The sequence below is a fragment of the Vigna angularis genome, chromosome 2 (assembly GCF_016808095.1).
Source record: "Vigna angularis cultivar LongXiaoDou No.4 chromosome 2, ASM1680809v1, whole genome shotgun sequence".
Taxonomy (NCBI): domain Eukaryota; kingdom Viridiplantae; phylum Streptophyta; class Magnoliopsida; order Fabales; family Fabaceae; genus Vigna; species Vigna angularis.
Window position 1 is genome coordinate 41,964,694 of NC_068971.1, and position 14,599 is coordinate 41,979,292.

The window sequence follows — 14,599 nt, forward strand, 5'->3', positions numbered from 1 at the left end:
AACATCCTTATTTTCAAAATACGTGTAAAACCCATGAAAAAATTTATAATAGTAAATTTTAGCATTTTATTAGTAATAATAATTTTAATGGATAGAAAAATATAAATTTTGGATATAAAATTATAGTAATTTTATAAGGAGAAGTTAAAATTTTTGATAACTTATTTAGTAAATTTTTTAAAAAAATCGAATAGTAAAAATTGAATAGTGAATAGTAAAAAGTGAATAGTAAAAAGTGAATAGTAAAAAGTGAATAGTAAATAGTAAAAATAAATTTTCAGCATTTGGATTCCTTAGCATGGAAGTAAGTAGTAGGTAGAAATTAGGATCAGATTTGGTGAGAAAATGATTGAAATATTATTTTTAAATAATATTAAAATAATAAATAATATTAAAATATTAATGAATAGTAAATTTTTTTTACTATAAATAGCCATAGGAGGGAAGGGTATTTTGCACCAAGAAAAGAGGAATCAAGTGAGAGCTTGAGAAATAGAGAAGAAAGAGTTAGGGAGAAATTTTTAGTTGCAAGAAGAGTAGAGGTTCTGAAGGGTTTCGGGGGAAACAAATTCGGAGCAGGAGATTAAGTCTGGAATAGAGGTAGGGGAGCTAACTTTTCTAAGCTTTTATATTATGATTTAGTACTGTTTTATTACTATTCATGTCTTGAAATTATGTATGAATATTGTTAATGCTTACTGTATGTTTATCTATATTGATATTCGGTATAAATATTATATGCTGTTGTTTTGAATCTGTTAATAAGAAATTTGTTAAAAACTAGTTGAGGAACACTTTGGCTAAGGAAAGACTTGGTACTTAAGTTGTCCATTGTGACGCACCTCTCTTTCCTGGAAGTCTACTCGACAGGTTTTTAACTTAAATCTTGTGTACAGATTATGTACTGTTAAATTATCATGTAATATATCTTGTTGGAATATATTCAGTTTGTATGATTCCTGAAATGATTGAAGTTTATTTGATTTGAATTTATGCATCTACACATGTATGAGTATTACGGGGAAATGTCGTAAGGGTATAATATGAGTCGAGGAATGTGAGTATGGTATGAGTCTCGCGGAGAGATTCTGTAATGTCAGGGTATGTGTATGAGGATTAGGGGTAGATTTCGTAATGGTATAATATGAGTTGAGGAATATGAGTATGGCATGAGTCTCGTGGAGAGATTCAGTAATATTATAGTATTTGTGTATATGTTGATGTTGAGGGTCCCGTAGTTGGAGGTTATCCTGATACTCTAATAATCATCTAGTCTCAAGTAGAGAGGGATGAATTATGTGGTGAGAGGAGCAGGAGGTCCTGGTCTATGTGCCGGTTTTGGACATAGTGAGGGGACTAACCTTGTGAATGGTATGAAGTATTTTGGAAGTGTATTTGTAAGAAGAAGTAGAAGTCATTCCAAGTGCATAACCTCCCGTGACCGCTCATCAACGTATCATCCGGATGAGTGTCTATTGGGTATTGTGGTATTTATTGGGTATTGTGGGACGAGTGTCTAATAGGAATTGTGGTACGATGGTATGAGGGTGTTTGACATAATTATTATATGATGTTTGTATCGAAGTAATTATGCATGTCTTATAAATGATTTGTTGCATGTTAGCTCACCCTACTTGTTTGTGTTTTGTGTTTGGGTATGTGCGATGATCGTATAATTCGTTATACGGGAGCAGATGAAGGAATGTCGCCTCACATAGTACCAAGGAAAGGGAGGAGTAGAAGAACTATAATTAGAATCTTTTTACATGTATAGACTTATATCAACTAGGAAATTTTAAAGGGTGAGATTACGGAATGTTACCGTAAATGTAATGTTAATTATCAAGTGTGAAAATTTGGGATGTTACATTAATGTGAAAAGTTGGGATGTTACATTAATGTGAGAATTTGGGATGTTACAATACGTGCTAACGTCTTAGTAACCGATGAAAAATTATAGTGACGAAAATTATGTAAGAGTATTATCCTTAAGATTTGAATGTAATGAAATGATTTATCAACAACTATTTTAAAAACTAAACACTTAAACTAATTTAAGCATAGCTAAAAGTAAATAAAACTTGTACAGATAAAACGTACAAATTAATAATTTTGTCACAAAATATTTAATGATAAATTTTATGGATACACAATTATTGTTATAAAAAGAGACATTACATTATTATTTGAGTTTTTCTTAAGATTAAAGATATGGTAACACATTAACATTTGTTTGATATATATTATAAGAATAAAATAATTATAAAAAATAAATTCTTGTATTTGTAAAAGAAAAAATAATAATAATAAAAGTAATATCAATTAAATATAAAAAATTTGTATATATAAAAAATAGTATTATACTTTTCTTAAAAGTATGACATTGACTCTTTTGTCCAGTAAAAGTAAAAATATGATTTAAGTTTATAATCATCTTTGACTAATCTAACCTTTTTCAAATTTTGTGATCGATTTTGTTCCTGTTGTCACTGATATAGACGGAAAGTGTACCATCACAAAGCATAATATTTTCACCTATTTTAAATGTATTATATTATAAACTGTCATACATCATCGTCATTTAAAATACATAGATGATTGATTAAAACACGTGTAGTTTTCATTTGTGATGAATATTTTCTATCACAAATGTATAATTTACACATTGTAAGAGGTAAATCCATTGCAAGAAGACAACTTATGAAAAAGTCATAAATTAATTTTAATTTATGTTTATATATACGTGTAACATCTTATTTTTAGTCGTTTATAATTGACAAAATAAAACATTATAAAATTCATAAAATTAATATAAATAATATAAATTTATCTTAAGTTATAGATATAATATATTTTATAATTATGGTTATTTATTTTATAATTATATTAATATTATATCTATAATTTGAGACAAATTTATTTTATTTTATCAATTATAATATACTAAAAATAAGATATTATATTTTGGTATTAATGTAAAAAATTAAATTTATGAAATTATTGAATTATTAAATTATTAAATTATTATTATGAAATCATCCTCTTTCTATGGATTTTTTTATCGGTAATTTCACTTTATCAATAATTTTTTCCAAACTTTTTTTTTAGTGTTTAGTAAAGAAAAATATTAACAAGATTATGAACATATATTTCTACTAGTAATAGATTTGTCAGCAAAATTTATTAATAATTAAAATAAATTTTAAGAGTTTTATTATTAAAATATATTTTCATAGATGGTAAATTTGTCAGCAAAAATAGTTAATAATTAATTTTTGTTGTAATCTATCAATAAAATACATTGTAAACTAGTGAGAAGAAAGAAGGAGTTAAGCAAGAAAGAAAAGATAAATCCGTAATTCCATTAAATTTTATAATAGTACTATAACATAAAAAGCTTATATATAATTTGAATTAATTTAGAATGTATTCATTTAAGCAAAATCATGAATACCATGGACCAAATACCATAAAGTTGTTCCCCGCGACTTATCCTATTGTGTGTGTCTTCTACCTTGTGGCCAAAAATACTTTCTGAAACTTTTTTTTTTCGAGTTCTTCTTGAAGCTATTTTATTTCATTCGTTTGATGCATAGATGAAAGAAAAATTGAAATGTCATTTCACTGTCACAAACATCAAAAGGAAAAACCTAAATCCGACAAATGTTACATCATTAAGCTGTTTCTCATTCTATATTGTGAAAGAAAAAAAAACTAATTAATTTTTTTGAGAGAAGTTAATTATGCATAAAATTAACCAATATTTTTATATTAATATATAATAATATAATTAATAAAAAACCACCAACTATTGGAAGATCATCTAATTAATTTCTTAAGTCTAAATATGTCTCAATTGCCATTAGATGGTTACATTAAAATCGTTGGTAATATAACCCATTTTAAGAAGGAAAAAAAATCTACTTACAAGTACAATAAAAAGTCAACTTAATTACATTCTTGGTAGTCGCTGAAAAATTTATGGCCATAGATATGTTGAGTGCTGGACCAAGATGAAATATATAATCCAGAGATCAGAAAATAATGAGGATCAAACTTTTCGCAAATAAACGTAGTTGACCTCTTCCTGTCAAAAAGTCAACCCATCATATGTCTATTTTTCCCTACATAACCTAGTTACTATTCTCTCGAAGCAAGATTCAACTGAATATTTTCATGAGAGTTAAAGCACAGAGAACTGTTCAAAAGTGACCATAAATCACTATAATTAGGGCAAGTCAATGTTAACATTTATACTCTAATAAAAATAACATAAGATAAATTCGTATAATCTCTACTAAAACGCCTTAGAAAAGTTTATATTAAAAACTACTTATCTGTATATGAAATACAGAACTTTGACGAAAAGTATTTAAACAGTTAATTAGTGCAGAATCATAAGCGTGGTCCACTTTAATTACCATATTGTGAGTTACTTCACTTGTAAATAAATATAATAAATTGCATTGAATTTGAGAACATTAGAACTACATATAATTGCAAAAATGTCTTAAGATTTAAAAGCCGCCATTAGAGGCATGTAGCAGGTTTGGTTGTCTTGTCTTGAACCTTAAATTAGAAGGAACAAAGGGAAAGATGACGAATAAGAAATAGTGATTCATGTATCTGCTTTCTATTGAAGACTACGATGAGGGAACATTAAAATACGAAAAAAGTGCAGGTCTTATTCATATGGGGACCAAACTTACTTAAATACTGTTATATGATAGATGAATATTATATTTTATTTTTTATGTCAAAAATCAAGACTATATATGCTCCCGTGTGCAATCTCTTTATAATATTTAATTAATGTGATGATGGTAGATTCATGGATGGTGTTGCATCATCTCTGTTTGTAAAAATGACACCGTTTGACAAAATATAAGATGGTCAGCTCTTAGGAAACAACGAGGAAAGCTGCACTACAGTACAAATATGTTTTTTTTTTAACTTCATGTTTTATCTTAATACCAATGTGTTATGTCAATACATCTAATAGAAAGAAACTTATACGTATTATTTCATATTAGGTGACATGTTTAAATTTAATAAACAACATTGCAGTAAAACTGATATATGCAGTAAATACGAGATACTTAAAACAAAATATATCAAATATTTAATTTCAAGAAGATATTATTTAATACTCGAAACAAAACTCCATTATTAGTTCCTCAATTTCACACAACAGTTCTTCTTAGTCCTTCAACGAAATTTGCATACATAATCCTTGAAAAAAACAGAATTTTCCTTTAAAAATAACTACAGAAATTAGTATTTAGAGGATTTTTTTAGTGTTTGTTAGAATTAAAAAAAAATTAGAAGTTTTATTGTGATTAAAGATTATTAAGACGGACAATATATAACCCATAATTTTATTGTTAGGTTTTTAGGTAAAAGTAGTGTGTTGGTTTATTGCATAATATCTCTGCTCCTTTCATCATCCATTCCATTCATATTATTGTGTATAATTGAACATGAAAGTTTTTTATTCTTTTTTAAATTTTTATTAAACCTCTAATTTTAACAAAAAATATGGATGTTTTTCTATAAATTTTGCTATTTTTCAAGGGAATAAGAAAGTAGGAAATAAATGTAATATTTCAACACTACATCTTTAAGATTAATTTATGCAAATTTTTTCGAAGAATATAAAAAAAAATTAATGATGTCAAACGGGAAGACTATAAGCATATTTAAGTCTTTGATTTAACATACATTAAAATTTTCATTAATTGGCTATAGGTTTTCTTTTTCAAAGTCGGTCTTCTTGGATGTACGATAAACTGCTAAATATAATAATATTACTTTTAAAAGGTAAAATAATAAAATATATTTTCCTTGAGAAATAACTAAAAGACACTTAAATTAATTTTTAGTTGTATATTATCTTTGAAGTTCATGATAATCAAAATTATCTAATTTTAGACTAATTAAAATGTTAGTTATGCAAATTAATATAATTGACTATATAAAAGGAAGAATCGGAGTGATACTCGATTTAAAACATAAATTATATTTTTAAATTATAATATTGAACAAGATAAATCAATTAAAGTTTATTTATAATTTGCTTTATTAAAAAGAACTTATTCTTTTTTGTTTAAATTTGAGTTGAGAGTGTTATAGTTGAAATTGGATTGTAAGATTTGGGTGGGTGGGAGGAGCTGACGGTGTTGATTGGGATATTGGGGCATAATGTATACGTAATGCTAGGGATTTAAAATTGGGTGGGTGGGTTAGGGTTTTTCAGCAAACAAATCTCTGCTTAGTGATGACAGTCATCACACATCTTATGCCCATTTGCTAGCTTGCCATGAATATGACACAAAACCATTTCAGCATAATAATAATAATAATAATAATAATAATAATATTATTATTATTATTATTATTATTATTATTATTATTATTATTATTATTATTATTATTATTATTATTATGACGATCAAATATGCTTACTTCTATAGTTATTTTAAAATTAACTGAAATGGGTAAATTGGTATAACAGGATTTTAGTTAAGAAATAGAAAACAATTAATTTATTATATTTTAAAATTAAATCTACTCGTTTTAATGAATTATCTTGGGCGGCAATGTCAAGCATTTCACGATATTCAGTCACTGATAATTATTTTTGTTTACTTATTACTCTTAATATATTTTTAAATAGGCAGAATTAGTTGTATCAATAGAGAATGTCCAATGTAAAGAGCTTTACTTATTTTACAGAATTAATATACCCAATACACAATGGAAGGTTTAGTAAAAATTGAATTGATGAAAACATACAGAAAAAAAAGTGAAGTTCACAAAATTCAAGAATAAGATATATATCTTTAACCCAAGAACAATCCCAATCTAATAGGTCTTAGAATTTGATTATCATATACATACATTCAATGATACACTAATTGGTCCTTTAATGAATTGATTATAGTTATTAAATCTTAGCTACCATGAAAAGGCACAAAAAGTTAAAACATGGACCACTTGATTTGTTATCTTTGGTACATTGCTTCCTAAAAGATAGCTGCATTATAAATCTCACTTTAAATCTCAAGTGACAAAAAAAAATAATGAGTGTAACTTTTAAACAAAGTATTAATTTTGCTTAATATATATATATATATATATATATATATATGCTGGAATAAAGCTGGAGTACTTAATGTAACAATATGTGGTAGATATTTGAAGAAGGACAATTGTAACATTTGAAAGATGATCAAGTAAATGAGATAGGTTAAAGCTTCAAGTTGTGTTTAATCATCCAAAGCTTTTTACTCTTTCTAGTACTAAAGGCTACGTATAATATCTTCAATTCCTGATATTTTAGATTTGTAAAAGGGTTCAAGTATTCTATTTTGCTTATAAAAAAACCTAACCAAGGAAACAACCTTAATTATTTGGATTCTAACCATTCATTTTCCTGAAAGTCCATACTTCCATATGCTACTAAAAGATAAAGTACAAACACTTTTGTACTACACTTTCAATTTGAATTTTCTCCATGCTTTTTAATGTAAAATCAAGAAAATATAGTGGTATTGAATTTGATTTGTATGAACAATTAAGATTAAAATTAACATGCATTACTTTTTCAATTCTCAAACTTATTCACCTCGTTGACAATAAGAAAGCAGAAATACAAGTCTACATCAAAAATAGCTTTGTAAGACGAAAAATATTAATTTTGTGTCATATATACACCGCACCGGAAAGTCCGTTTTTATCAAATAAATTATAGTCAATTATTTAAGTGTCTTGCAATAAATATGTTTCAATGTAGACACCATTTCTAACAATTGAATACGTCAAGATTGCATATTACTTTTTGGATAAGAAAATCTCTTCTCACTTTAATCAAACAAAAGACTATTAAGAAAAATTTAATATAACATTGCGAGGATCTAGAAAATATTTAGGTGTAGTAGTGATTTATAAAAAATGACATTTGATTATTTTATTATTTAAAAAATTAAATTATAAATATAATTTAATATTAATTGAGTTTTATTTTATTTTATTTTTTTGTCGCCAAAAATATGTATAGATATATAATAGAGTACTTTGGTTACTCTATTCCTTGTACACACATGCTTACAAGACTTCTCAAATACATAATATGTGTATGATAAGTCTTAAACTTTGTACTTTGAGCAAAAAGTCTACCTAATCTTCCGTAACAAAACTACCACAGATTATAGTATATAATTAGACAGCCTACCAAGAAGAGTATACCGCACATTGATATATTAAGATACTATAACAAAACACTAATCTTCCAATTATAGGTTCATGTCACAAAATTAACCTCTACATATATGTCTATAGAGAGCTCTTTGTCTTAATTAAACACCTACAACAATTTTCATAATGACTCAGACATATGAGAGGTTTCCATAAGTGAGTCTTCTTTGGAAAAAGTTGAAAACTATACTTACAACAAAAACAAACACTCTTGACCAAAAAGTCTAGATGATAGATCATAAATCCTTTTACAATCCTAACTCACAAATGCCTTGTTCCTCTCTCATCGTGTTACACTTTCTAATGTAAAACCTCCCTATAGTAATAAATTCCTCAAAACTAAGTACACTTCTGCTTTCTAATATTCCAATTGTTCTAAGTATGTGTGGTACCTATCCTAGTGGTCTTAAATAGTGTCTGAAAATAAAAGCACCAATTAGAAAACGAAAAGGTTACATTTACATTTTTATTTGACACAGGTTAAGCTTTGGTTATTACCATAACCAAAACTTAATAAAACATTTATGCTTTGATTTAGGTAAGAACTAAAGTCTAATATGAACATTTTTTTTTAAATAACTTTTTTATTTTTGTTTCTACCTACCTATCAAACCTAGACAACATCAAAACCAGACGACCAATACATTATATATGATACCTAAAATAAACCAAAATTTATATACAACAATATGATATGTTTATAATATTTTATTCTACTATATGTTTCACATCGAATTATAAAAAAATATTAATCGTTTTAAACTGTCGAAATAAACAATTTAAGATTTAATAATAATCAGTATTTGTCTCCTCTTATTAATTTTTAAAATATATAATTTTATGAACATATTTATAAAATATTATTTCTTTTTATGAACATAGGAGCACGAAACAATTTAGGGTCACAAGTCTTTCAAATGTTTGAAATACTAAGCAAATAAAAGTGTCTATATTGAGAAACAAAATAAAATAGCAAAATGAACAAAAACATATACCTTTCATTCAGATAAAATAATTAAAAAAATAAAATCAATATTAAAATTTTCGTAAACTTATAAGTTTCAGTTCCATAATGTCTGTGTTTTTATATGCATTGTTTTTCTTAAAAACGAAACATACAATATGATTTCAAAAGCTAAGACTGTATTTTTAATAGTTATATGGTTTTACTCTTTGGATAAGAAGTTCTTTCCTTACTTTAACCAAAGAGAAAACTACTAAATTTCACCTTTAATCTATATTACATTAACCTTTCACCATGTGAGGTATGTTAATCAATTTTATCTTTTTCATTTTTTGTGGTTATTTTGAATATAACAGAGTGATAACTTTAGTGTAAAGTCACCAAAAAAAAATCCAATTGGGTGAAACTAAATGTAATTTAATTACATTTTTCTGTAATGTTCCAAATAAATTGAAGATGTGTCTTTAAAGACCGTCATTTGAATTAAAACTGATAAAGGTTGAGCTAAAATAGTACATTATAATTGAAAAATACGTCAATGTACTAATTATTTATTATTTATGTGACTTACTTATATAAATATGTTTTAATTTTTCAATAAATTCTAACCTTATAGTAAATGACAGTAATATATTTATAAATTTCATAACATCTTATAGTAAATGACAGTAATATAAATTTTACAAACTTAGTTCTATATAGAAACTTTAAATTTTACTTTAATACTTTGTATATGTTTTTAGTAATTGATACTCTTTTGTAATCTATATATTCGCTTACATTGATTCTGGACTTTAGTTATATTATGTAAATTATATTAATTTAAATAGTGTTGGATTATCTTTTTATGTATTTATAATGTGATATCAAAACAATGTAATTAATTGTGTACTTTTAATGTAATTAATCGTATTTATAAACGGTATGTTGATTTTTGAGTGAGAGAGTACACGAAAGATAAACATAAAAAAAAATTAAGAAAAAAATTGTGTATCCCTTGTAAAAAAATTAAAATACAATACAATAAAATGTAAAACATACAGCAATAATTACTCCATGGAGATAGGTCTGTAATTAAAAATGAGCTCTGGTGTCATAACATTAATTACACTGACATCCCTTTTCTTAATGGAAACATAAAAATAAAGATACGAAACCGGTGTTAAAATAGTTTTTTCATTAGAAATAAAAAATAAAACGTAAAATATACAGTTGATATTTCTTAACCTTATATGAGGGGTAAGTGTGTAAATTAAAAATTATTAAATTATTGTTATAATTAGGGTGACAAAATGTGTGAAGTTTTGTCAGTTCAATTTGATTTAAACTTGGTCCGTGCTAAAACAGACTTAAAGAAACTAAATTGGCTTGTTTGGTCACCTTAGCCATGTAAGTGAAGAAAAATGTTTTTTTAATAATTTTTTTTGATAATTTTTTTATAATAATTTGTGATTAGTTAGTTTCAAATATATAAATCAATAAAACAGTGATACATAATTTATTTTATTAAAAAATTATTTAAAAAGTTGTTAAAATATCATAGTTGATATAATATTTAACAATAATTCTAATTTATAGTATATTGTGAATATTTTTATAACAATACCTACGGTAACAAGGAAGAGCGATTCTACAAAAGTCTCAATTGGGGAAATGAAAGATGGCTTTGAAATTAGAATATGCAGTAATTGATTTGGCCACTTGTACACAAAGCCAGAATACAGAACACCACCACTTCACCATCGTCCACCAAGATTTGCAAGCGGAACCCTAAGTAAGGGGCTACATTGTTAGATTGTTTCAACCATATATGCGAAGTTATTCGTAAACTATCAATTAAACCCTAATAACTTCCTAAAAAATTATTCTATAACGCCCCAAGCATAATGCAATGCTCCACTTTATTTTTATTTTTTGGACAAAATTTTGGTTATGTAAGCTTTTTTTATAAAAAAGAAGGAAAATGAGAGTTATTTATATTTACCGTCGTATGAGTATCAGAAATCATCACAGGACGCCCTTTTCAAAAGAACATTCAAGGACAACTTAATTCTCTGTTTATTTCTGTGACCTAAAGTCTACGATTAGAACCACTGTGGTTTGCAATAGCTTTAACTTCAGAAACATAAAGTGAACCAAAAGGAAAAAAAGGAGAGATAGAAGCCACAAGTTATTTTCCTGCATGTCAATCAATGCACGAAAAGAAGGACCACTCTAATTTAATTAATTGGAGTCGTTGCCTGTTCCATCAGGCGTCTGAAGGAGTTCTTCCAACAACTTATTGTCCAAGTATTCCAATTCAAAAGTTGCAGCAGCGTTTCGCTGTTGTTGTGAAGAACCCTCGGCACCACCAGAGTAAGAAGGAAAAGAAGAAGAATGAAGAGGCTGTGAAGTTGAAAACACGTTAGGATTAGGAGTGGTGTGGCCATACTCGTTAGGGAAGTTGAGTATGGCCTTGTGACCCCGAAAACGAAAAGCAGCAGCATCGTAAGCACGTGCAGCTTGTTCAGCAGTGTCAAATGTTCCAAGCCATATTCGAGCACCTTTTCTTGTAGGGTCACGAATCTCTGCTGCAAACTTTCCCCATGGCCTCCTACGAATCCCTCTGTACCTCACCTCTGCGTTTGAAGCGTTTCCATTCACAACTCCTCTCCCTCCCTCCATTCAAACTTCAAATTTGTTGTTCTTGATTTACAGTGGTGAAGATATCTTAACAGAGATTGCAAGGTGGTAATTGGTTTGTGGTTAGTATTTATATGCATGAGACTTCGTGGCAAAGCTTGACCATGCATGTAGGTCGTAAGTGACGGTTTGAACTTCAGCTGCTTTTTTAATTCTGTAATTAATTAAATATAAGTGGTGTTTGACACATTAGACCAATGAACTATAAAGTAATATTTATAGCTACTTTAGAAAATATTTATCTAAAAACCAGTAGTAATCTATGTTGTTGGCAAAACAGACACTGCATCATTAAGTTATAGCTAAACCAGTAGTAAGAATGTCATTCATGATAAGCATATAAGAAAATATAAGCTCATGCATGACGAATGCCAGATGCACGTACATGCGCCACTCCAACTTAATTATCCTATAATGCCCTCTCACGTCGCCATTATCAGATATCGGATATAAGGTTTGGGCCTTGGGCCCTGGCCCAACCCAACTCTTCCTGCCCTTCGCGGAAGTGGCCAGACATCACATACACGTAATTGATATAAGACTTCTATGGTGTTAATAGTTTTGCACCTTTAGTTTTGGCTTTAGAAAAATATGAACTTGACAGGATAATCCAAACTAACTCATCTTTACTTCTGTGAAAAGTAAAATATAATGTTTAACTTTTAACATTGAATATGTTTATAATCCTACACTTATATGTAAAATTAAAATTCATTTATATATTAATTTTTGATATATTTTAATTTTCAAATTTTCAAAATAAATATATATATTTTTAATTTAATTTAATCAATCTTTAATTTAAAAAATCGTTTAATATATTAAAAAAATTTCATGTAATTAAATTAAAAATACTATATTTTTTTACTTTTAAAATTTAAAACACTAAACTTTATAAAAAATAAGAAATAAGAAATAAGAACAATTTTTAATTTCATATTTAAGTTTATGGGAAAAAACATATTTAATTTAAAATTTTACTTATGAAATATAAAAGTCGTTGAGTTTAAGGTGTTCATTAGAATGCATGGAAGTAGGTGCATGGGTTGTATCTTGCCACGACGTTTGTCATTATGTTGAGGACATGCCGGCATGCTGCTCCTTGATTGATTTGATGGTGTTATGTAGGGATGACGGTTGTTTGCATTGTTCTAACGTAGGTAGAGTGTTTCAAAAAGGTTAGGAAAGAAATATATATATATATATATATATATATATATATATATATATATATATATATATATATATATATATATATATATATATATATATATATATATATATATATATATATATTGTACAGTACTTAATGGATGGGTCTCGATGGCATAGTTTAGTGGGTTAATAAATAAGCAACATAGATAAAGTATACTTAGCAACATAAAACACATTTTAAGTAATAAAAAAAAAATTCATCACAAAACTATAAATAAATAGTTTAGATAATGAATTAGTTTGATTATTTTAACATTCATTATCATTTAATTTGATTTTTATTTGATTTGAATGTTAGAGTAACTTTTATAAATATTATGGAAATTTTGATAACAAATGGTATGAAAGAAAATAAAAATTGTGAAAAACAGTAAGCGTTTTCTTTTTTCCAAATTCTGAAAATTCTAGAGAGTTTTTTTTTTCAAAATGAAATGGCTAATCCATCTAAACTAATAATATGTCTCCTTTATTTTCTGTTTTTACTTTTATTTTGAATGTTTAGTAATACTTATTTAAATTAAGCAAAAATCCACTTCTTAAAAAATCTTTAAAAAAACACTAACATAATACAGTGTTTTTCAAAATAATTTAAATTAAACATACTTTTAACAAAACTAAACTGTGTAATTTTCAGTTTTACTCTATTATATTTTGCAATAGATAAATTATTCATATGCAATAATACCGTTCACTGTTTTTACCATAATTAAATAGATAGAATAAAAGAAAAGAAAAAGTACGATAAAAAAAAACTCAAACACTTTATAGTAAACGAAAATAATAATAATAATAATAATAATATTGGTTATATTTTTTTGTTTGTAGAAATTTTAAAAAAAATGTTATATACGTCATAGAAGATTTCCAAATTCGCGGTTACGTAAATTACACCTGTCGGCTCATAAATGCTTCATCAATCATCCTCAGTCACACTCAGCTTTCGGCTTGACCCACTTGGCTTTATCATGGCCGCCACTTAATTACTTCATTTGCCAATTTAATTAATTATCATTTAGGAAATAATTTTCAAGTAACACAATGTTATTCAAACCTAATTAATTTGTCTCCTCCTCTAGGTAGTAATAGCTAAAATTAATATTCAAAGCTATAAGTAATATATGAAACAATTTGAAGCAAATTTTAAATATACAAATAAATTATATTATTTAAGTTCAAGAAATTAAGTTATTTTTTTTAAAAAAAAATTAATAATTATTAAATCAGTTATTTATTATCTTCTGATTTTTTTTCATCAAAATTATAGAAAATATTTTTAAAATGAATTTGGTGTATAAAAATGTACAAAATGCAATTTTGGATTCAAGGATTAAAAATTATTCTTGTATTTTTTTTTTCCTAATACCTAGTTATACATAAACATGATTTCCATCATTTGAATTCCAACTATTCCAAACAAGGATCGCACAAGATTAATTTCATAATTCCTATTAAAACTCTGTCTCTTGCAAAAGCTTCCAAAAT

At 26.4% G+C, this 14,599-nt stretch overlaps 1 protein-coding gene across 1 annotated transcript; it reads right to left on the reverse strand.

Moving 5' to 3' along the window:
- Nucleotides 1-11,295: 11,295 nt before the first annotated feature.
- LOC128195572 (ethylene-responsive transcription factor ERF098-like) lies at nt 11,296-12,035 on the reverse strand. Its single transcript, XM_052873560.1, has one exon. It carries the CDS (start codon nt 11,882-11,884, stop codon nt 11,444-11,446), a length of 441 nt encoding a protein of 146 aa, XP_052729520.1. The 5' UTR covers nt 11,885-12,035; the 3' UTR covers nt 11,296-11,443.
- Between the last annotated feature and the right edge of the window lie 2,564 nt (nt 12,036-14,599).

Bases quoted from the DNA above. Each gene is read 5' to 3' on its own strand.
- LOC128195572 (XM_052873560.1), bottom strand. From the start codon at position 11,884: ATGGAGGGAGGGAGAGGAGTTGTGAATGGAAACGCTTCAAACGCAGAG.